Source organism: Gossypium arboreum, chromosome 12, assembly GCF_025698485.1.
Source record: "Gossypium arboreum isolate Shixiya-1 chromosome 12, ASM2569848v2, whole genome shotgun sequence".
Classification (NCBI taxonomy): domain Eukaryota; kingdom Viridiplantae; phylum Streptophyta; class Magnoliopsida; order Malvales; family Malvaceae; genus Gossypium; species Gossypium arboreum.
In genome coordinates this window covers 112,604,727-112,626,128 of record NC_069081.1, presented here as the reverse complement: position 1 = coordinate 112,626,128, position 21,402 = coordinate 112,604,727, and the positions used below count along the sequence as shown (strand labels likewise).

The 21,402-nt window shown below is 33.7% G+C and overlaps 3 protein-coding genes and 1 pseudogene across 3 annotated transcripts; 3 read left to right on the top strand and 1 right to left on the bottom strand.

Moving 5' to 3' along the window:
- The first annotated feature begins 457 nt into the window (after window positions 1–457).
- Window positions 458–3,545, top strand: LOC108478342 (ABC transporter G family member 14-like). The gene is made up of 5 exons (XM_017780794.2): window positions 458–801; window positions 886–1,675; window positions 2,116–2,292; window positions 2,387–2,571; window positions 2,664–3,545. The coding sequence occupies exons 1-5, from the start codon at window positions 631–633 to the stop codon at window positions 3,312–3,314; spliced, it is 1,974 nt and encodes a 657-aa protein (XP_017636283.1). The 5' UTR covers window positions 458–630; the 3' UTR covers window positions 3,315–3,545.
- Window positions 3,546–8,289: 4,744 nt separating this feature from the next.
- Window positions 8,290–11,955, top strand: LOC108477165 (F-box protein SKIP31). The gene is made up of 9 exons (XM_017779631.2): window positions 8,290–8,647; window positions 8,733–8,957; window positions 9,043–9,116; window positions 9,647–9,719; window positions 10,144–10,254; window positions 10,627–10,801; window positions 10,882–11,000; window positions 11,263–11,323; window positions 11,423–11,955. Exons 1-9 carry the CDS (start codon window positions 8,582–8,584, stop codon window positions 11,491–11,493), a joined length of 975 nt encoding a protein of 324 aa, XP_017635120.1. The 5' UTR covers window positions 8,290–8,581; the 3' UTR covers window positions 11,494–11,955.
- Window positions 11,956–14,736: 2,781 nt separating this feature from the next.
- LOC108477498 (uncharacterized) lies at window positions 14,737–16,364 on the top strand. The gene is made up of 3 exons (XM_017780044.2): window positions 14,737–14,764; window positions 15,652–16,036; window positions 16,133–16,364. Exons 2-3 carry the CDS (start codon window positions 15,679–15,681, stop codon window positions 16,243–16,245), a joined length of 471 nt encoding a protein of 156 aa, XP_017635533.1. The 5' UTR covers window positions 14,737–14,764; window positions 15,652–15,678; the 3' UTR covers window positions 16,246–16,364.
- A 2,375-nt stretch (window positions 16,365–18,739) lies between these two features.
- LOC108478469 (ABC transporter E family member 2-like) lies at window positions 18,740–21,115 on the bottom strand (annotated as a pseudogene).
- Between the last annotated feature and the right edge of the window lie 287 nt (window positions 21,116–21,402).

Here is a 21,402-nt window from a genome sequence, read left to right as displayed (position 1 = left end):
AATCTGTGTACAGAGCATGTGCATATTAAAACAAGAGCAAAAAATCCAAAGACAGGCTCATTGACCTTAAGTGGCCCAGATGCAACTATTTGCAGCACTCTGCTTCATGATACAGAGATAATGGCTAGTTATAGTGATCTAAAATGATACTAGCTCGCATGGGCACGCTTATACAGCTACCTCATGTACCACATGCCATAATTTGATCTCAGGTGGGCATACATCCAAGGTTACCCTACTAAATAATAACTGCGATGATGATGGTAAATAGTAGCTTAGTTAGGAAGAAGATTAGAGAGAGTGTGTGTGTATAAAATAATGGTTTAGAGTTTAGTATTAGAATAAATTAAGGGAAAGAAGGTGGGGTCCCACTCCCACCATAGTGAATTGAACAGTAGCCCCTACATTAAAGTGCTTTAGCGCACAGGAGAATCCTCGATCGTTTCTATCGCTTTCCAACTATATGGAATGTGTGTGTATATATATTTATATGCTCTCCAGTTCACTTTGGGAAGCCAAGTTAAAAGGAAGTTGTTAACTTCTCTCTCCCTACCCATCATCCCCCCAGGCCCCAGCTACGTTAGCGCCGTCACCTTCCGCCAGCAATAATATCTCTTCATTGATTTAGCCATGCCTCTTAACTTGATAGCAACGAAACCAGAACATGGCATGAGTAGTGGCCCATTGGAGGCTCTGTCAGAGACGCCTGAGCCCCACAACAGTGCTATGCTTGCGTTTCCAATACAACGCAACTCACAACCTCCTGTCAGACTCACCACTTTGTATCCTATAACTTTGAAGGTAAATCAAAGCCCTAATATCACATCGTCTATTCCCTACTATTCTTACTATGCTAGTTCATGCAATTTGTGACTCTTTTCACAGTTTGAAGAGATCGTGTACAAGGTGAAGTTGGAGCAGAAAGGATCATGCTGGGGTGGATGGATCACACGAGAAAAGACCATACTCAATGGCATCTCAGGTGTTGTTTATCCAGGAGAAATACTAGCAATGTTGGGTCCATCAGGAAGTGGTAAAACCACCCTCCTTACGGCTCTTGGAGGCCGCCTCACTGGCAAGCTATCCGGAAAGATCACATACAATGGTCAGCCATTTTGTGGTGCCATAAAGCGAAGAGCAGGATTCGTGGCTCAGGATGATGTTTTGTACCCTCATCTCACGGTGACCGAGACCCTTTTATTCACTGCACTGTTAAGGCTGCCCAACAGCTTGAGCCGAGATGAGAAAGTCCAACATGTGGAGAGAGTTATCGCTGAGCTGGGACTAACGAGATGCCGAAACAGCATGATTGGAGGGCCATTATTTAGAGGAATATCTGGTGGGGAGAAGAAGAGAGTTAGCATAGGCCAGGAAATGCTAATCAATCCAAGTTTACTTTTGCTAGATGAGCCCACCTCAGGTTTGGACTCAACCACAGCACAACGGATCTTGACCACAATCAAACGCCTGGCTAGTGGGGGCAGAACTGTAGTCACCACCATTCATCAGCCCTCTAGTCGACTCTATCACATGTTTGACAAGGTTGTTTTGCTCTCTGAGGGCTGCCCCATCTACTACGGTTCAGCATCTGCAGCCCTGGAATATTTTTCCTCCATTGGATTTTCTACATCCATGACTGTCAATCCAGCTGATCTCTTACTTGATCTTGCTAACGGTAATTTTCAGCTCTGCTTCTTCTTCTTTTTTTCATTCGTATAGAAAGACCAATGAGGAATGGAACGCTTTGAGTTCTTCTGTTTACTTTTTCTTTCTTTCATGCTGTTCTACTCTACCCTTGGATGGCTTTACAAAAAATGGTGCCGCCACATGGAGTCTGCTCTGTCAAAGATCCACTCTTCATACTTCCTTCGTATAGTCGCAAAGCTTAACTATTAAAATAAAAATTATATATATATATATATATAAAAGAGTTTCAGTGCATAAATATATTCGCTCCTATATTTCAAATTTCAATTGAACACATTAGTCGGCATTCAGAATAAAAATAATGAATTCAAATATATCCATGTATATTAGAAGCAAAATTACCATGTATATTGGCGATCAGGTAATGAATTCTACTTGGTGAACAATATTGATTGCTGTTCACTGCAGGAATCGGACCTGATTTTATACACTCAGTGGAGCAAGTTGAGAGTACAGAACAAGAACAGAAATCGGTGAAAGATGCTCTTATATCTGCCTACGAGAAAAACATTTCCACAAGACTGAAAACCGAGCTTTGCAATTCAGATGTCAATAGCGGCATGAATGCAAAAGAGCCATCTGCAAGTAATTTTCTCTGGAATCCATCAACTTCCCTTAATTACTCTTTAGTTTTGAGTTGTACATCATATGCTTATTTATGATGCATTGATTAATGCAGGGAATGACAAATCAGAACAGTGGTGCACAAGTTGGTGGCACCAGTTCAAGGTGCTGCTCCAAAGAGGGGTAAGAGAAAGGAGGTACGAAGCCTTCAACAGGCTAAGAATTTTCCAAGTCATCAGTGTGGCCGTACTGGGTGGACTACTATGGTGGCATACCCCAGCTTCTCACATCTCAGACCGCGTAAGAGCTCTTCTTTTTCAACCAACACACTAATTGAGTAGTAGTATATCACAATGAATCTAAACAAAGGGTTTTGCATGTCATATAAACAGATAGCGCTGCTGTTTTTCTTCTCTGTCTTCTGGGGATTCTATCCACTCTACAATGCGGTATTCACATTTCCACAAGAAAGAAGAATGCTAATCAAGGAACGATCATCTGGGATGTACCGCCTTTCATCTTACTTCCTGGCTAGAACATTCGGTGATCTACCACTGGAGCTTGCGCTTCCAACAGCCTTCGTCTTCATAATCTATTGGATGGCTGGTCTTAAACCTGACCCTGTTACCTTCATCTTATCCCTGCTAGTGGTGCTTTACAATGTGCTGGTCTCTCAAAGTCTGGGTTTAGCCATTGGGGCTATTCTCATGGACGTTAAACAGGCCACCACATTAGCTTCTGTAACAACTCTTGTTTTCCTCATAGCTGGGGGATACTATGTTCAACAAATCCCGGCTTTCATAGTGTGGCTAAAGTACTTGAGTTATAGCTACTATTGCTACAAGCTTCTGCTTGGAGTTCAGTACAAAGAGGATGATTATTACGAGTGCTCAAAGGGAGTGTGGTGTAGGGTTGGGGATCTTCCTGCCATCAAATCAATGGGTCTGAGTCACATGTGGATAGATGTGTCTATTATGGCACTCATGCTGGTCGGCTATCGACTCATCGCTTATATGGCTCTTCATCGAGTGCGGTTGAGGTAAATTCAGACGGAACTGTTGGAAGAGTTTTGATCATCATCATCATCATCATCATCATCATCATCATCATCATCATCATCATCATCATCCCTTTGAGACCATATGTATCACTTTTTTTTAAAAAAAAATCTTTTTGGCCATAGTTTTAGGTAATTTGAGATTGGCATTCAAACTATTTTAAATAAATTGAATGTCGAATATATGTGAATGTGATCAGAGAGCTGGAAAGGAAAACACATGCCGTCCACAATTGCATTAAAGAAAACAAGCCCCCACATCCTTACGAACTAATTTAATTTTATTCAGAGCCCAAAAGGAGTAATTTAGGGAACATAGGATGGTGATGTCTGACGGAAAAGACTGGAGTTAATCACAGCCTAATAAAGCACTCTCATCTGCCTCTACAAAAGAAGCCAACTCTCTTATATTATTAATTAATAAATGAAAGAAACATGGAAGGCTATGTGTGGCCGAAGTGATGTGATAGTTTATTAAGTAAAACTATTTAACTGATTTCAAATAAATAAATCTGTTAATTAACAGCCATGGCAGAAGAAAATGGACTAATTCAAAGTGAGAAAGTCAATTACAAGCTTATAACTGTATTGACAGACACCTTTTATGATGTCTCCTAGGAGCATATACCCTAATCCCAGGGGTGGTACATCAGCCAGGCCTGGCTCCTGATTATGCTTGAATTTCGCAAGAAAATCTGCACAGTGTTGACCTCACCTTGTATATGCCTGGAGACATCAGTTTCCATTTCGGCTTCTTTTCCTGCCAACACTTTTTAACAATACTTTTCATTAATCGTCACAATGCCATTACTGGAGTCAATCCATATACATGGATCACGAGCAACATCCAAATGAGATAAGCATGTACGTGCATTATGAAGCAAGTTATCCGCCCAAAATCTACCTTCACTTTTATTCCCATTTGACCGCCCAATGTGATTCTTAAACTCGATCGTTCCAGACATTGGACAGAAATTTTCAAGTGAAAGAGCATTTAGTTAGAGTCAATTCCATTTTGTATTTGAATCTCAAAACTCGAAACTATAAATTATTATAACCTGTTTGAAGTTGAAAACCTAATTTAAACACAAAGGGTTTTTTCCATTATAAATCTTCCTCAAATTTACCCCACCATTTTTAAGGGTGTGTTTGAATGAGGAAAATTTTAAGGTGCTATCCTTTTAAAGGCATCATTTTAAAATGTTAGTGTTTATGATTATTTTGTTTGGATAAATATTCTTTTAAAAAATTTAAGTAATTGAAATTCCATAAATTTAAAAAATAATTATAAATAAAAATAATGATATTACAATAAATAATATAAAAATATGTAATATGAATATTATTACTTTGATAAAAATATATAAATATTTTTAATAATATGAAATATAAAAATATATTGGAATTAAATAAAAATTACATTTGAATTTTATATTTTTATTTTATAGTGGGATAATATTTTTTAAAATTCTGAAAGATGAAATTTGAGCTACTCAAACCCTCCTTAAATTTCTTACAAAATTTAAAATTTTTAAATATTTTATCTAAATAAAGAAATTTATTTTAAAATTTAAAACCTTAATAAAAAAATTCACATCCAAATGTCTTGTCCAAACACTCTGTAAAAGCATACAACATTTCTCACTTGATGAACCCCAAGTTCACTCAATCTTATTACAAACACCTTTCATTATGGGTTCTCTATATTACTCAAATTGTTTAAAATCAATCTCTCAATATTAATCTAAATTTCAAATAGTTGGTCCAATCTCCGAATAAAATGGAATTAATTTTTTCTATCATGCAAAAATAAACACATAAACTAGTTGAGAACTAAAAAATAGAGAAATTGTAGGAAATAATAAGAAGAATTAATGACACTAATAATAAAAATTACTACTAAAAACATAAAATAGTAATTAAATTAATAAATACTAATAATCAAGAAAACTATTGAAAATTCTAATGTAAAATAATAGAATGAGTGATTAGTTTGATTATCATAAATCACTTCCCTAACAATGGGGCCATTTTTTCTTTTTTTGGTGAAAAAGACAGATTAAGGCAATTAATTACACAAGAATTTTTAGAGCAAGACTGTCACTTGCTTTAACAACAAGAGGGATTACAAGCACCTCTCTTGAGATCTCTACAAACAACAATTTTATTAACCTCTCTAGGAATGTGTTGTAGAACTCAAAGTCCTACGTTCGTCAATAGTTAATAAATTTCACCTAGTTAAGGTAGAGTTCGAAATTGTCGAAGAAGAGTCTTGTATGACCTTGATCGCCTCTAAATTATCCGTTTGAATCATCGCTCTGGCATATCACCTATTTGGGATGAGAGCCAAATACGACCAAAACTTTAATAAACCGAAATAGGATATATAAATTTAAAAAAATAAATAAATATTCACTTCAAACTTTAAAATTTCATTATTCACTAGATAACTACAAATACACAATGTGATTATTAAGTAATAATTACAACAAATAAAATGATGGAAAAATATTTTAGAGATGGAAACTACTCGCCGAACCTAACCCGAAGGCGTGACGGATAATGATTTCCAAACCCAAATGTGATTCCTAATCATACTTGACCCGAGTCTGATCGCTATTTCAAAATTGAAATATTGAATGGCCCACAAATGAAATGAGACCAATTATTCGGCTTTCGGGTGCATAAGTTGGGCTAAAGTCGAAAAAGCCGTAGTGCATCAGGGTCATGGGCCCATGCCCAATCATTGCCATTTGTTTTAACTTTCAAAAACAAAACTTATTTTTTTATGGAATTTTCAAAAGAAAAAAAAATACATTTTTAATTTTGATTATTTTGATCAAACGAAATTGCATTAACAAGAATGGGGTCTTTAGTTCATTCTTTTGCTAAACAGAAAATGGAAATATTAAAAGAAAATGAATAGGTGATTTTTGACTTTTTATTTTATTTTCTTTAAAGTTGTTATAAATGTTTTTATTTTTAATAATTTAATAAAATAAAATGGATCATTTTGGGAATATTGTTCACACTACACGCGCATAAGCTAACGTGGCCTAATGAGCCAAGCCATATATATTTGGAAACATATATAACATTTTTCACGACCTTATTGGTTATTGAAATGTTTTATTTAAAAAGCTTACTATACATAATTAATACAATCAAATTAAGTAGCGATTTAATTTTTAATTTAAAAAAAAGGCCAATTAATTTTGGAGCATGAAATAGTATATTATATTGTTTTTCATAATAAAATATAGAGGTGATCTACGCACTTCAGAATTTAGTGATAACATTCAAACATATAACTCAACATTTTCTTTTACTTCCATTGGTGGCATGGTTGACAACAACATTAACAATGGTAACGATCCCTTTGTTTTCAAGATAGGCGGCTATAACCATCATAAGATTGAATCACTTCTACCTGACAATAATTGTAAACTAAAATTTACACAATTGTACATATATATATATATATATATATATATATATGATATGTAGAATGAGATTAGTAAGAGACTTGGTAGCATGGGCAGGGATACTAACAATAGTTCATTAGATCCTAATATTGTTGATGAGCTGTTAAAAATGTAAGACGATCACAATCAATTAATGAAAATATTTAGGATGATATGAGGCAAATTTCAAATATATAATTATTCACATGTACATATCAAATTTATTAATATACGTAATAAGGATGAATGATGGTATAATTTACCAACTACATCAAAAGTTGTAGGATTTATAGTTGGCACTACAAATGAGTCAACAACTATGCAAGATGTTACAGAGGAACATAGAGGTGGTTTGCACCAAATGAGTTACACCCAAGTCTTATGTCCATGCAATACCCATTGTTGTTTTCATATAGAGAAGATGGATACCATACTGAAATTATGCACAAAGGTGCCGAATCTACCAGCTCTAAAAGGACAAAATTGACTCAACGTCAATGTTATGCTTATCTGCTTCATTGTAGAGAGAAAGAAGGTCACACTTTAATTGACAATGGTCGTTTGACTCAATAGTTTATGTGTAATGCTTTTACTTATGTTGAAGCGTAAATATTTTATTGAACGTTGAAGAATCAACCTAAATTAAGGGCATATATACTATAAGGTTTGGAAGATTCAGTTGTTAGAGGTGATATATCTCCTTCATTTGCAGGAAAAAGAATTATCTTTCCTTCATCTATTATTGATATTTCAAAATATATGATAATTTCCTTTTATTATTGAATCTTGGAATATTAAAGTGTACATAACCAAAATGTGTGATGTAGAATGTTGGGATTGACCCGTATACGCAACAAACAAGTAACATAGAAAAGGTCAAACACATAAACATTTACGTGGAAAAAACAAATGAGGCTTCGACTTTTTATTAAAGAAATAAAAAATGAGAGTACAATATGAAAAAATAAATCTAAATGTACTAAATGTATATTATCCAAATCACAAAAACAAAGCCTTAACTCAAAAATATTCTCACCAAAACTTATATGTGACTATATTTTAAAGGTAATATACATTTAAATATTCTGGTATATCAAAACATGAATACAAAGCCTCCTTAAATAGGCTAAAATTAGATAATATTCTTAGAATAATCAAAATTAATTAAAGAATAAATAACAGAATTTAATTAGGAAAAAAATCCTAATTTAATAAGGAAATAAATACGACAAAACCCCACACATAAAGTTTAGCAAGGGAGTGAATCTATTACTTTCATTGAATTAGAATTTAATTACAACTATTTAACTACATTTACTAAATTATTTATTTACTATTTATAAAAGAATTACTAATCTAATATATAACAGTTACGGTTTTAAATTATAATTATGTTATTAACAATATAATTAAACCATAAACACAATCAAAATAATTGTCTCTGAATATTTTATTTAAATGATTGTGTCTCGCAAGTGTATATTTATATCAATTGTAGGGGTAAGAAATCTAGTAACCATCTAAGGGAAAGAAGAGAAAATCGAAAAGATATTTTAACGCTATCAAGTATCGGATTCGTAACGTAACGTAAGCATAGAATTGGGTAGATTCGACCCGGAACCGGCCCATCGTACACATGCTTGGTTGCACGTGCCCGCTGCCCGCTTACCCTTGCATCTATCAATCCACCCATCTATCAGACGTTGTTCGGCCTTCTTAAAATATATAGAAAATCCAATCCCACCGTTGGCCGGCGAATTATCCCTCCGATCACCCTCCGGTCTGATCCATGACGTTGTCAGACGAAGAAGATGAGTTTTTGGCGAATTTCCTTGAATCCGAGCTCTCCGATGAGGTTCTCTTCCCTACCCCCTACTATTTTCTTTATCGATAATTACTTTATGCCTTTCTGATGAAATTGAATTCTGTTCCGGTTTTAGGAGGAGCCGGAAGCCAAGCGATTGCGCGTTGTGAAGGAAGATGAGGAAAAGGAGAAAGAAGACAAAGGAGGTGGGGCTTCTTCTTCGAATATGAATCCGAATCCGAATCCTGGCCAAGTGAAGAACAATAATAATAGGAACAATCCTAGGAGGATTGAGAGTGGTACTTTCAGCAAGATTCCACCTGAGTTATTTACTCAAATCCTCAAATTCCTCTCATCCGAGGTCCTTTTCTGTACTGTGTAAATTTCTTTTTTCCCTCTCAAATTCTCAGTTTCTGATTTTGTGTTTGTTATGTATAAATTTACAGGATCTTGTATCGTGCTCGATGGTGTGCAGTTTCCTGAATTATGCGGCATCTGACGAATCCTTATGGCGCCGACTGTGAGTATTTTATTGCATTTGATTTCTGATGTTCAAAGTCTCTTTTTTCTTTTTTGCTTTTTAGGTTTTAAATTTTGTTGATTATTGCTACTTGTTGGTCAAGCTATCTATTAATGCATAATTAAAGCATTCCTTGTTAACCAGCCACTAATGTAGCTGCTTAAGTCCTTGTTGACATCATGTCTCGGGTTCAAACCTGAACTACCTCATCCCCATAGCCCTCTGATAAAAAAGAGAAGGCTTTCCTTTGTAAGATAAATGGAATTTGAGTGATTGAAGGTTCATTTACACTTCCTTCTAGTGTCTAACTATGTCTAGGTTGCAAATTCATTGTTTGCTTTAGTTAATTTTGCAGATATCTATACGCATTGTTGTAGTGGTTTGAAGGTTTGCTTCTTTATCACATTTATGCTTGTTGGCATACCATACAATGCCAACAATATGTATGTATCTGTAGTAACCAATATCGACCCTTTCACTTGGTAAATTCTTGTTTTGCAACTTGAAACAAAAAGTTTGAACTTCTTCAGGTATTGTATGCGATGGGGTTTGTTGCCTCCAACACAAATACGAGAATGTCCTTGGAAGAAGCTTTATATTCAGGTACTTTTGGTTTATACATATCAATTTAAGGTTCCTTTATGTTTTAGACTTTTATTTTATTAAAACCTCACATATCTATCCTGTGTAGGAAATCTTTATGATCACTCAGTGGGCATACTGCCCTCCCTGCATGCTAATTTTACCTGTGCTCATCAGCTCATGACTACTAATTAGTATGCCACTGGTTGCCATTTTAATCTATTTCATTGAACTTTGAGGGAATAACATGCATGTGTAGTCAGCTATTTGTATTGTACTAGAATTTGACTGGAGAAATTTATCTACTATCAGCTTTTAGCATAACATTGTTTACTGAGAATTTCAATCTGTGTACTTGTTGCGGTTAAATCAGCTGGTTCGCATGCTGCGTCTTTTCTCTATAACATTTTCAACTTTTATGGTAAAACATATTTTTCCTTCTCAGCGTGATGAAGAGGACATGATTGAACTTGTTAGGAACTGTCCATCTGAATTTAAAGAGTACTACATTCAAATGCAATCAGCTAAAAGAAGCCAAGCACCTCTTCCTTCTCAGGTAACAAGGTTTTACTGATTTTGGTCCATTAAAAAAGCGAAAGATGTTTTAGGTTCTCATGCAGTGATGACAATGTAGAGATAGCTTGTCATGGAGCCCTTATGTTCTGAAAATGTGTTTTTGAGTAATGAATATAATGAGAAATGTTCCTCAAAAACCATCTCCATTTCTGCATCAGGAAATTTTCATTTTGAATGCAATGACTAGCTTGAATAGAAATGTGCTTCCTGTTTCCTTGACCTACTGAAAGATCAAGTATTGCTTTATCCTTTAGAGGCATGCATCAAGATGCTTAATTCACTTTTCTTGAACTAGAACTGAAATGTGTTCTTTTGGCTGTTTTCTTCTGTGTGCGTGCGTGCACTTGTAAAGGTGAAGGATGACTCAATAATTCTTGACAAGACAGTTGCTGATCGGGTATCTATCTGGAAAAGTAGTCGCGGCCTGACTGATAAGGTTGTCACTGACCATGCTTGTTCTGGAGAAACATGTACCTACTACCAAATAGGGGATGTATTTGTTTGTGAGAAGACTGGGCAGGTTCATGGTAGGAAACGTTTTAACTATTGCCAAATTATCATGGAACTTCAGTTTATGGTTTTTTATTCATCTTCTTTCTTGTCTCAGTATGTGACGATACTTGTCGAGAAGTCATTTTGGATCCCAACAATGAGCTTTTGGTCTGCACAATTTCAGGCCACTGTTTTGATAGGTTACTGTCACCATCCGAAATGGAATTGGATGCTGTGAGTAAAAGTTCTCTTAACTATTTGTTATTTTTGCAAGGTTTCCATTAAAATTTTCAAGTCGTACGAAATTTTGGTTTTAGAAATATGATACATACTATTAAATTACGGCATGCTGTATTTATTTCATTTATCATCCATGAACAAGCTAGGCATCCTTTATTTGTGGTATATGTTGTGTCAGGGGGAAGGTTGTGACATGATCATCTTAAGCTTTTTTATTATTCATTTTCTAACACTAGTATGTCAAAAAAACTTGCAGGAACAGCAGCAAGCTGGTGGCACAGATGAAGCAGAACCATTCTTGGGATCTGGTCGCTTTGGTAATAAAAATTACTTGAATTTCAATCTTTCATGTAATCCCTGACAGATTTGATTGCATCTGGCATGTATCTCATTTTCATTTTATGATTCTGTGGCAGCACGAGCTTACTTATTAGGATACAACTGCGAGGATGAAAAGGAGCTGGAAGCTGCTTTGAGGTTTTGTTGATCCAAATCTTTTTTTACTTTCTTGTAGGTGGGTATTAGTAAATGTCTCAGTTTGAGATTGATATGTGGATATGCTCTTAAGTTTTGCTTTTATTGATTCTATAGTTGTACGAGATAGATAATTATAGTTGATAATGTATTTACTATCATGTAAAAAAAAAAAAAAAAAGGTCCCCGGCTTGATCTTTTATTGTGCACAATGGCGCTGATTGGAATGAATCAAGGTATAACCATAGGCTTGTTTGGATCAAGGATGGCATTCAGGTAAAGCCTTCTTAACAGTGTCGACTCTAAGATTCAAACTTGGTTCAAATGCTTGGAGAAGAAGTCCATTTTCATTTCTTATCTTGCAAATTTAAAGTTATATTATCTGATATATAAAAATATTATATATTTTTAAGAAGTGATTTCAGTCATTTTCAAACTTTCTATGGTAAAAGGATTCGAGTTGGATAATGATAAATTTAGCTGGTGATTTTACAACTTAAGTTATTTTAGCTAAAACTTAAGCTTTTAATTTTAGTTAAAATTATCAAATTTTATTTAAATATGTGAGGACTATTTTTAACCGCACTTTATTTGGCTTGAATTTTAAATTACATGGTATTGGTATCCATGTTTAAAAAAGTTCAAATTTAATGATATGATGTTTAAAATAAAAGGAAAAAACAAAGCTTAAGAAAACTGAGCTTGATGAAAACTGTTGTCTCCTACCTCAAAATCCCCTTCCCGCATTTCAATTTCCTGATTTTGTCTTTTGTTTTACACGACTGTTATGTCTGCGTTCAGCATGTAGAAATGGTTGTCACTCTTCTAGTGGAAATATTAGCTATTTCTTTAAAACTTAACGAATTTGATTAAAAGTAGAATGTTAGGGTTGGACATGACTTCTTGAATTGTTTGTTTATTTCTATGTTCCAATGGATGTTTAAATAGCTTTTTAGATAATGGTTTGGACATTACTTCAGAGTGGAGTGGAGTAGAGTTAGATATTGGTATTTTTTTACTTTTGATCTTCACCATTATTTTTTTTCTACAAGTAAATGATCCTCAAAGCATATATTGTTTCTTCCTAAATGACGGTGATCGAAATTGGCTATAAAAATTATTTGCGATCGACATGTTTTATCCCATAAGACTTATCTCTAAGTCATTTACTAAGTGATTAATTTTACTTGACTTAAAAGGAATTTTTTTTTTTAAGATAAATGTCTCGGAGATAATTTTATATCTTCACAAATCCACTAAAGGAGCTGCCTCATTTTTCTTATAAATAGGCAACCTATTGACATGGTTGATACAACTTTTTGGGAAGTGCTAGTGTTGCATTTGCTAGTATTTTTGCTGCCGGTTTTTACTTGTATCTTACACTCATTTTATAGGCTTTATTGGAAAGTATTTAGACGGTTGTAAATGAGGTAATTTGAGTGCTTCTAACAAGTTGGGGTTGCAATGACTTCTTGTATAAGAGTAGATTGAATTTTAGCTAATAAGTTACTAGATTAATTGTTGAATAAACCATTCATTAAGTGAGGCTTTACAGAATAAAATTAATATTATTTTCATTTCATTAAGTGAGGCTTTACAGAATAAAATTAATATTATTTTCATACTAAGTTAACAAAGCTTGTATGCTTATCTTTCCATTTACTCTCCTTAGTTGTTGTCTTTGTTCACTGTCTTGTTCAAATTTGTTTCTAGACATCTCTTGGTTCATTAGTTTGAACAAAAAGCAAACAGATTATTTTTCCAATTGCATGTACCTTTGTTTAAAGAAAAGAGTAGGAATAAAAAGTGTAAAGATTAAATGCATTTCAAATTTTAAATTTGGTTAAAATGAAAGGAGATATATGATAAAGTAATTATTTGATTGAATTCAAATGAAAAGAAAAAAAATAAAGAAAAAGTGGGTATTTCATTTGACTAGGTTTTTTTTTTGGCCAAAGTAAATTAAATTTATTTAGGTTAAATAACTTGTTAAATTCTTCATATTCACTTTTTTATAACATATTAATTTTATTAGTTACGCATTAAAAGCAACAACGTGAGAATCTCCTTAAATTTTGAATTTATAGTTAATGAACTAAAGTTATAAGATACATATTTGATTTAGCAATTGTGTCTATATTACAATTTTATTTTATGTTTGTAAGACCTACAATTATCTCTCATTATCCTTTCATTTTTGGGTAAAGTATACCAGTAGTCACTTAATTTTGGGATAATTGAAAAAATAGTAACTCATGTTTCAATTCAGTTACTCAACCTTCAAAAAATAACAAAAAGTCACCACTAACCAATTCCCGTTAAAGACGTAACAGAGCTACCATTTTCCGTTACAGACTTAACGAAACTGTTAATTTCCATCCCCCTATCATTGTTCTCTCATCCCTCCCCCTACTCTGATTCTCTCTCCCTCTCCCCTTTTTCTTCACCATCCCTCCTCCTCTGATTCTTTCTTTTCCATTTTACCACCTTGTGAATATATTATTCCTAGTGAGTGTTTTCATCAACAAATGCTAATCAAGAACAATGCATTAAGAAGTACTTTTGTTAGGAATGCTACTACCTTGCAATATTATCTCCATTTAAAATAAAAACATTTTGGAAGGCTTTCAAATTAAGATAAAACTAAAGTTATAAGTGTTAACTTTTTTCTTAAAATTCAAAGAAAATAGATAATTAAATACTAATTGATTGAATTCTTAAGAAAAAGACAATGTTGGTGGAATTCTCAAAATAAATGGAGTTATTTTATAGTATATTTTGAAGAAAATAAAAGATTCATAAATTAATGTTTGAGGACACATTAAATTCACTGTGTTGTCTCTATATTAGTATCATTAATTACGCATTCAAACACTAACAATAATGTAAGAATCTCTTTCAATTTTAAATATGTACATTTTGCAAAGTTCTCAAATTGAGATAACACTAAGGTTCCAAGTGTTAAAATGTAAGAAAAATAGATAAGAAGGTATTAATAGATTGAATTCAAAAGAAAAAGACAATGTTGGTGAAATTCTCAAAATAAATGGAGTTATTTTATAATATATTTTTGAACAAAATAAATGGCTTTATAAATTAAGGTGAAAGGACATGTTAGATTTATTGTATTCTCTCTCTTGGTAAGGTATTATAGCATTAATTACGCATTCAAACTACAACGTAAGAATCTCCTTAAATTTTGAATATGTAGTTAATAAATTAAAGCTATAAAACCCAAATTTGAGTTAATGATTTTGTTCATACCACAATCTCGCCTTTTATTTGTAAGACCTACAATTCTATTTTTAGTTATCTTTAATGCCTCTCGGATGTTCAGTTAATTGTTTCTTTTCCCTGAATGAATGGTTATTTTAATTTTCCATTTGATTTGAGACATGTTTTACAATCATTTGTGATAGATCCCATTCCCCAACTTATTAGTCTTACTGAAATGCAAAAACTTCGCAAAATGCTTTTGTTTTCTTAAAGTTTTGGGGTCAAAATTTTTTGTAGGGGTTGAAATTAAATTGTAATTTTTACGATAATAAAAAGTGAAATTTCATCATTTTAATTATAATTTTTAAAAGATTAAATCAAATTTTTATTATTTTTTTGGGCAGTAAAGTGCAACTTTACCTTTACTAATTTAAAATTTTAAAAGACCTAAATGAAAAAGTTTCTAGCTATGCCCCTGCTTCTCAACCAACTTTTCGTATTGTTTGCATTTTCACTTTCCACTTATCGAAGGTAAAATCCGACCCGTTAATTTTTAATATTTTTTATTTTTAATATATAGTAAAATCATATATATATATATATATATGTGTGAATATATTGCCTATATTTATATGATACATACAGGAAAAAGTTATATACAACAAAATTATGCCCATGAATAAGTTATAAATATATACTTTTATAATATTAAATTAGAAAATCATGAATAAAAGAAGTGAGGTGGAGTGAAATCTATGAATATGGATGTTTTAAACATTCGTGCAAACGCAAGGGCGGAAGTGATTATCTAAGATGCTGAGTTTTGAAGTTGCACGTTATGCTACATAGTAGTGTTTCATAATTCACTATTTTATCTATCACTATGTTTTTACTTTATTATTATTATTCTTTTCATTCAAAATCTCACAATTTTTGTCTTAATTTATGTAACAAGATTAGTTTTTGATCAATTGAGAAAAACATGGGAAAGAAGGGAAAGCATAAACATAAATATGGTCATGTTGGACACCATCATCATGGAAGATATCCACCAGGTGCATATGCTCCACCGCCCGGAGGGTATCCCCCTCCAGGAGGAGGATATCCTCCTGGAGGATACCCCCCACTTGGGGGACACCCAGGATATCCACCACATGGAGGACATCTTCCTCCCGGAGGGTATCCCCCTCATGTAGGACACCATCCACATGGAGGATATCCCCCTCAGGGTTATCCTCCTCAAGGATACCCACAAGCAGGTTATCCTCCTGTTGTCCAACCAAGTGGTTATCCTCATGGTGCACACCCTCCATCTGGTTATCCTGGAGCTTCTTATTCGGGTAAAATTTTTATTTAAAAATTAATATATAATTTTTTTCGTTGAAAAAGAAAATATTATGAAAATTACTAAATATATTTATAATTGTGTTTATTAGGGCATGGTGTTTATGGACAACACGCCGGTAAAGTTAAGCATGGGAAGCACGGAAAATATAAAGGGAAGAAGGGAAAGAAACGCGGAATACTAGACAAAAAGAAGTTGTGGTAATGATTTACAACTTTATATGTTAACTGAATGAATAATTGACACATTAAGTCTCTAGTTATGGTTTCTTTTAAATTCTATGGATAATTCGTACATTTTATTTGAGCTTGAGCTTTACTTAACATAGTATAACTATAGTATAGTATAGTATGTCATTTTTCCATAACAATAACACATGATGAAGTTGAATACTTACACATGATAATTATATATGAAAAACTCAAATTTGAATACACAATGAGTTAAAACTTCAATCTTAACCAAAGATGAAAAAGTGTAGTTGATAATACAAATTCAAATTTTCTTACATTGCATCCAATAGTGAGCCAATGTTTATACTATGACTAAAAAATACGGATATAACTTATTTACATGTTGATGCTATATCTTATAAAAAAATATATGTACTTATTTATCAAAACAAGTGTTGTAAAAAATATTTGACTCACGAACTCTTTAATTTGAGACATTTAAAGCTTCGAAATGTGGTCGAGAGGGTATTCGTTGTTTTAAAAAAAAATATTATACTAACGTCACTTCAGTATATAGCATAAAAAAATGTTGGATTGTACTAGTATATTGCATGCTTCATAATCTCATAAGTAGATGGATTTGAGATTATCTATTTGTGATTATATGGAAGAATGAAATATTTATAATTTTAATGATACAAATACAAATTTAGATTCCAATAAATTAGATTAAATACCACCAGATGATGATAATGAGTAATGAAGTATATGTTAAGTGTTAAAGAGGAATAATCCAGTGATATGAAATCCTAGAAAAATTAGATAAAATTGCATATGGTATTTATTTTTCTTGTTACTTTTATTAATTATCGTATTATCAACTATTTTCTTGGACTAACATATTATATATGATTATTTGATTTTAATTTTGTTATTTGTTTCAAATTTTTTATCGTACTAATATTTTTAAAAGTATAAATAATGTAATTATATAATTACAACTTATATTACTAAACATGACATATAAGATTACAATATAATTACACGTTATCTACTAAATATGTTAAAGAATTACAGTTTTTATAATTACAAGAAAATATAATTATATTGTCCAAATAGCCCTAAATGTAATTATTTTAAATATATATATATATATATATATATATATATATATATATTTGAATAGAAAAGCATATGCAAATCAAAATGAACCAATGAACAATTCTATTCAACCTAGAAGACGTAATGAATAATTGTGTTTATTCTTAATAGATGTGACTATTCTAATAGTCATCTATTGAATAGTCCTATAAATAGAAATGAAATTTTATTTATATGATATAAAGAATTACTATAGAAATTCTTCATAGAAATTGATCCTCTTGCTATGTTCTGCGCTTTATTCTCAGTGAATTGCTTTCATCAGTGTAAAACCTCATCGGTCATTGAACTTCGTTATATTAATCACCCATAAATCTGATATCATCTGTCTACGAATTGTGAATCCATGGACAGTCTTCCCTTCTCTTAATAGCATCGACTCTGCACAAAATGAAATTGTTGTAAATAAAGTCGCTACATCAGGCTGAGCATATCCAGTTAGTTGCATTTTGTAAAGCATATCAAACGTTTCCAAAATCATTCCATTTGAGGCAAAGCCTCCAATCATTGCATTCCATGAAATGACATCCTTAAGCACCATTTCTTTAAACACTGACTTTGAAGCTTCAATATCTCCAGACTCTGAATATAATGAAATCAGAGAGTTGGAACACGAGATGTCAAAGTTGTATCCCTGTTTTATTCCCCAAGCATGAATGGTTTGTCCGGAACTTAACTCCCCCAAAGCAGCAGATGCTGAGATAGCACATGACAAACTCATACTATCCACTCTGATTCCCAATGAAATCATCTCTCTGAAACACCAGAAGGACTTTCCAGGATGACCATTATAAAGAAAACCATTTACCATTGAATTCCAAGAAATAACATCTCGACAATCCATCCATGTAAACATAGACTGAGAAGAGGTTAAGTCACCGCATTTAGCATACATGTCTAGTAGAGCATTGCATAAACTACAATCCCCAAGCATACCCACTTTAATGCTCAAACAGTGAAAACTCTTCCCATGTTTCAAGTACTTCATATGAGATAAAGCTGACACAATAAGCAACAAAGTTGTGGAATCAAAAGCAACACCCACCTCAGTCATTTCAACGAAAACTGCATGGCAACATTGTAAGACTTATTTTCAACTGCAGCATTGATCATAGCATTCCAAAGGATCACATCTCTGTCACAAAATTCATCAAACAATGCCAAAGCTGAGATGAAATATTTGGCTCTTGAATACGCAGTGAGGAGAGAAATGCAAGCTGGCAGGTGAGCAAGAGCACCAATCTTGATAGCTAAGCAATGGGCGATTGTAGCTGTTACTAGGCTGGGCCTTGCCGTTGAGGACTTAAGGAGTTCAATGACATCGTAGAATTGGGTATATAGTCGATAGGAGTCTCTTTGGGACATTTTGGCAAACGGTTGAACTTCATTATATCATCGAGGTTCATTTGCTAATAACTCTTTTACACACAAAAAGTATAGCTAAGGTAAAAAGAACTTTAAAAATAATAGCATTGATACATGCCTTGAAGACTTGTTAATTTCTCGTAAAACAGTATTTCTATAGACATCAGAACTACTCATGGGAGATCCCACATTCCCCATTTGCTTTGTCTGATCTGAATTCCCCAAACTGCAATGGAGAAAAAACAAAATTAGTTCAGCAAACACCACATAAAACAAACCTGTAAACAATTTAACAGAAATTGATTATAGCACACCTCACTTGTCAGAGAAACTGATTAAGGCACGCCTCACTTTGTCACGTAAATGTGTCAATCATCTAGATAATAATATGACCCAGCAGCCTTTTGCTTCCTGTCCTTCGTTGAATCTAGTTTGTTAAATCTTGGTCGGTAATTGGTTGGATCCCGCCTAAAAGTAATGCCCAAATGCTGTAGAGTGCAATGATGTGCAAGGGGGAGCACCAAAAACCACACAAGTGAATAAGAGTGGTCAATCTAGCAATGAATATGGACAGCTGCAAGACTCACAGATAAGAAGAGATTCATGCTCGTCAACAACGATTGAGGTGAATTTGCAGTACAATCCACTGATGGCTTCCCCTCATACACAATAACACGATCTGCCAGGTAAGTTGCCATTATAAAATCATGCTCAACCACAAACGCGATTTTCCTTGCATGGAGGATAAACCTCTTGATGACTTTGGAAGCAACAGTAGGCTGCTCCGAGTCAAGATAAGCACTCGGCTCATCTATTAAATAAAGATCTGCAGGCTGCATGGAAATAACCAAACAAGTATATCTGTGAATAGAACGAGGAAAAGTACTGAGATAGATACATAATACGTATTTGTGAATTAAGATCCTTAGACTTTTGGGTAATTTACAACATTTACCTTTCCAAGCCAATGCGACTCTTTGCAACTCTCCTCCTGAGAGATTCGCTACTTCCTCATCCATCAGTTGTTCAATGAGAAGAGGCTTCATCACATCTGAAACAAACTGAGGATGCATGTATGAATCCCGTATCCTTCGATGTACCAAGAGCCTGACTGTATCTGGAAACCTGGGACTGCTCTTTTGGGGTTTGTATGAAACATTAAACTGGGGTATCTCCACATCTGAACCTTCTACACCGTCAGGTGTCAACAAACCAGCCTGCAGATTTATCCAATAAAATCAAACAAACTGGGACATGAATTAAAATAACTTCAAAAATATGCACAAAAAGAGAAAAATACCATCATACGAGTAAATGTGGTCTTCCCTCTCCCATTCTCACCAATTACGATCATCTGAGAATCAGTAAATTCACCCTCAAATTCAGTTACTTTAAAATTGCCCTTAGTTTTGGTCATGGTTGGGTATCTGTATCCTGCATAGGTTTCAATTTCCTCAGCACTTTCCTGTGGGGTCTCTGCAACCTAAAACAAAGAGAAACGGAGTGCTAAAGATGGAAAGATAATGAAGATGAATAATGGGTACTGGTAACAGGTTTACCTCGAAGTCATCTCGGAACCTCAAATTTTCAGTAGGGACAAATCCAGCCCAGAAGATATTGATTCCCTCCCTTACAGAAAAGGGAAGGGTGACAACTCCATATGCACCCGGCTTTCCATACAAGCAGCAAACGAAGTTGATAAGTAATCCAGGACACCAAGATCATGCTCGACCACAATCACATAGCTGAAGTACATAGTGGTAAAAAGCATTATTACTATAAATAGATCGACTCAAACTATAAGAAACATTAGAGGCTAAGGACAAAAACGAAGATTTAAGCTATTAAGCCTGGGAAGAGATCGAAGGACTTGTGCTGCTATCAGTCTGTTTCACATCAAGATAACTTGAAGGTTCGTCAAACATATATATCTCTGCCTTTTATATGGCAACAACAGCAATAGCAAATCTCTGAAGCTCTCCACCAGACAAATCCCCAACATTACGGTCTACGACCTGGTTGAGTTAAAGATCAAGACAGAGTTTTGCTTTCATTTCCCTTTCATCTTTCTGGTCAAGCACCTACCCCACATTGCCTTGAACTGCCTTTGGAATATGATCAACATACTGTGTCTTGATGTCTGATGATGGCCTGTTAAATACATAAAGTATACTGTCAGCAATATAAAGGCAAATCAGAGAATTTCTGTTGAAAAGTGGCCAATCATGCTGCTTGTATGCATGTTGCAGCTCGTGTGCTTGCTGCAATAGCAAGTTCTTTGTTTAGTTACATTGTAATTTTGTTTGGTTGAAAATGAATGAGTTTGATGACAGCTTGATGTATTTAGGTAGTGGAATAACTTGTTTGGTTGACTTGTTTTAGTGTACAAGCAATGTTTCACAACTCACTAGGCTAATTAGTGATATTTGTTGTGTTTAGTAGAAAAAATTGTCTATAAAAATTATATATTGCTTTGTTTATGATAATAAAAATCAATTTTTCATTCCTTGCTGCACGTTTATGAACAAGTAAAATGTTTCATGCATCTTGCTGCTCTGTTCTTTGTCCTTGTTTCTGCTTTTGCTGCTGATAAAACCCCAATAATTTCAGGACACTTCTCCCTCTAGAAATTCAACAAAATGTACATCTCTAGATGGCTGTC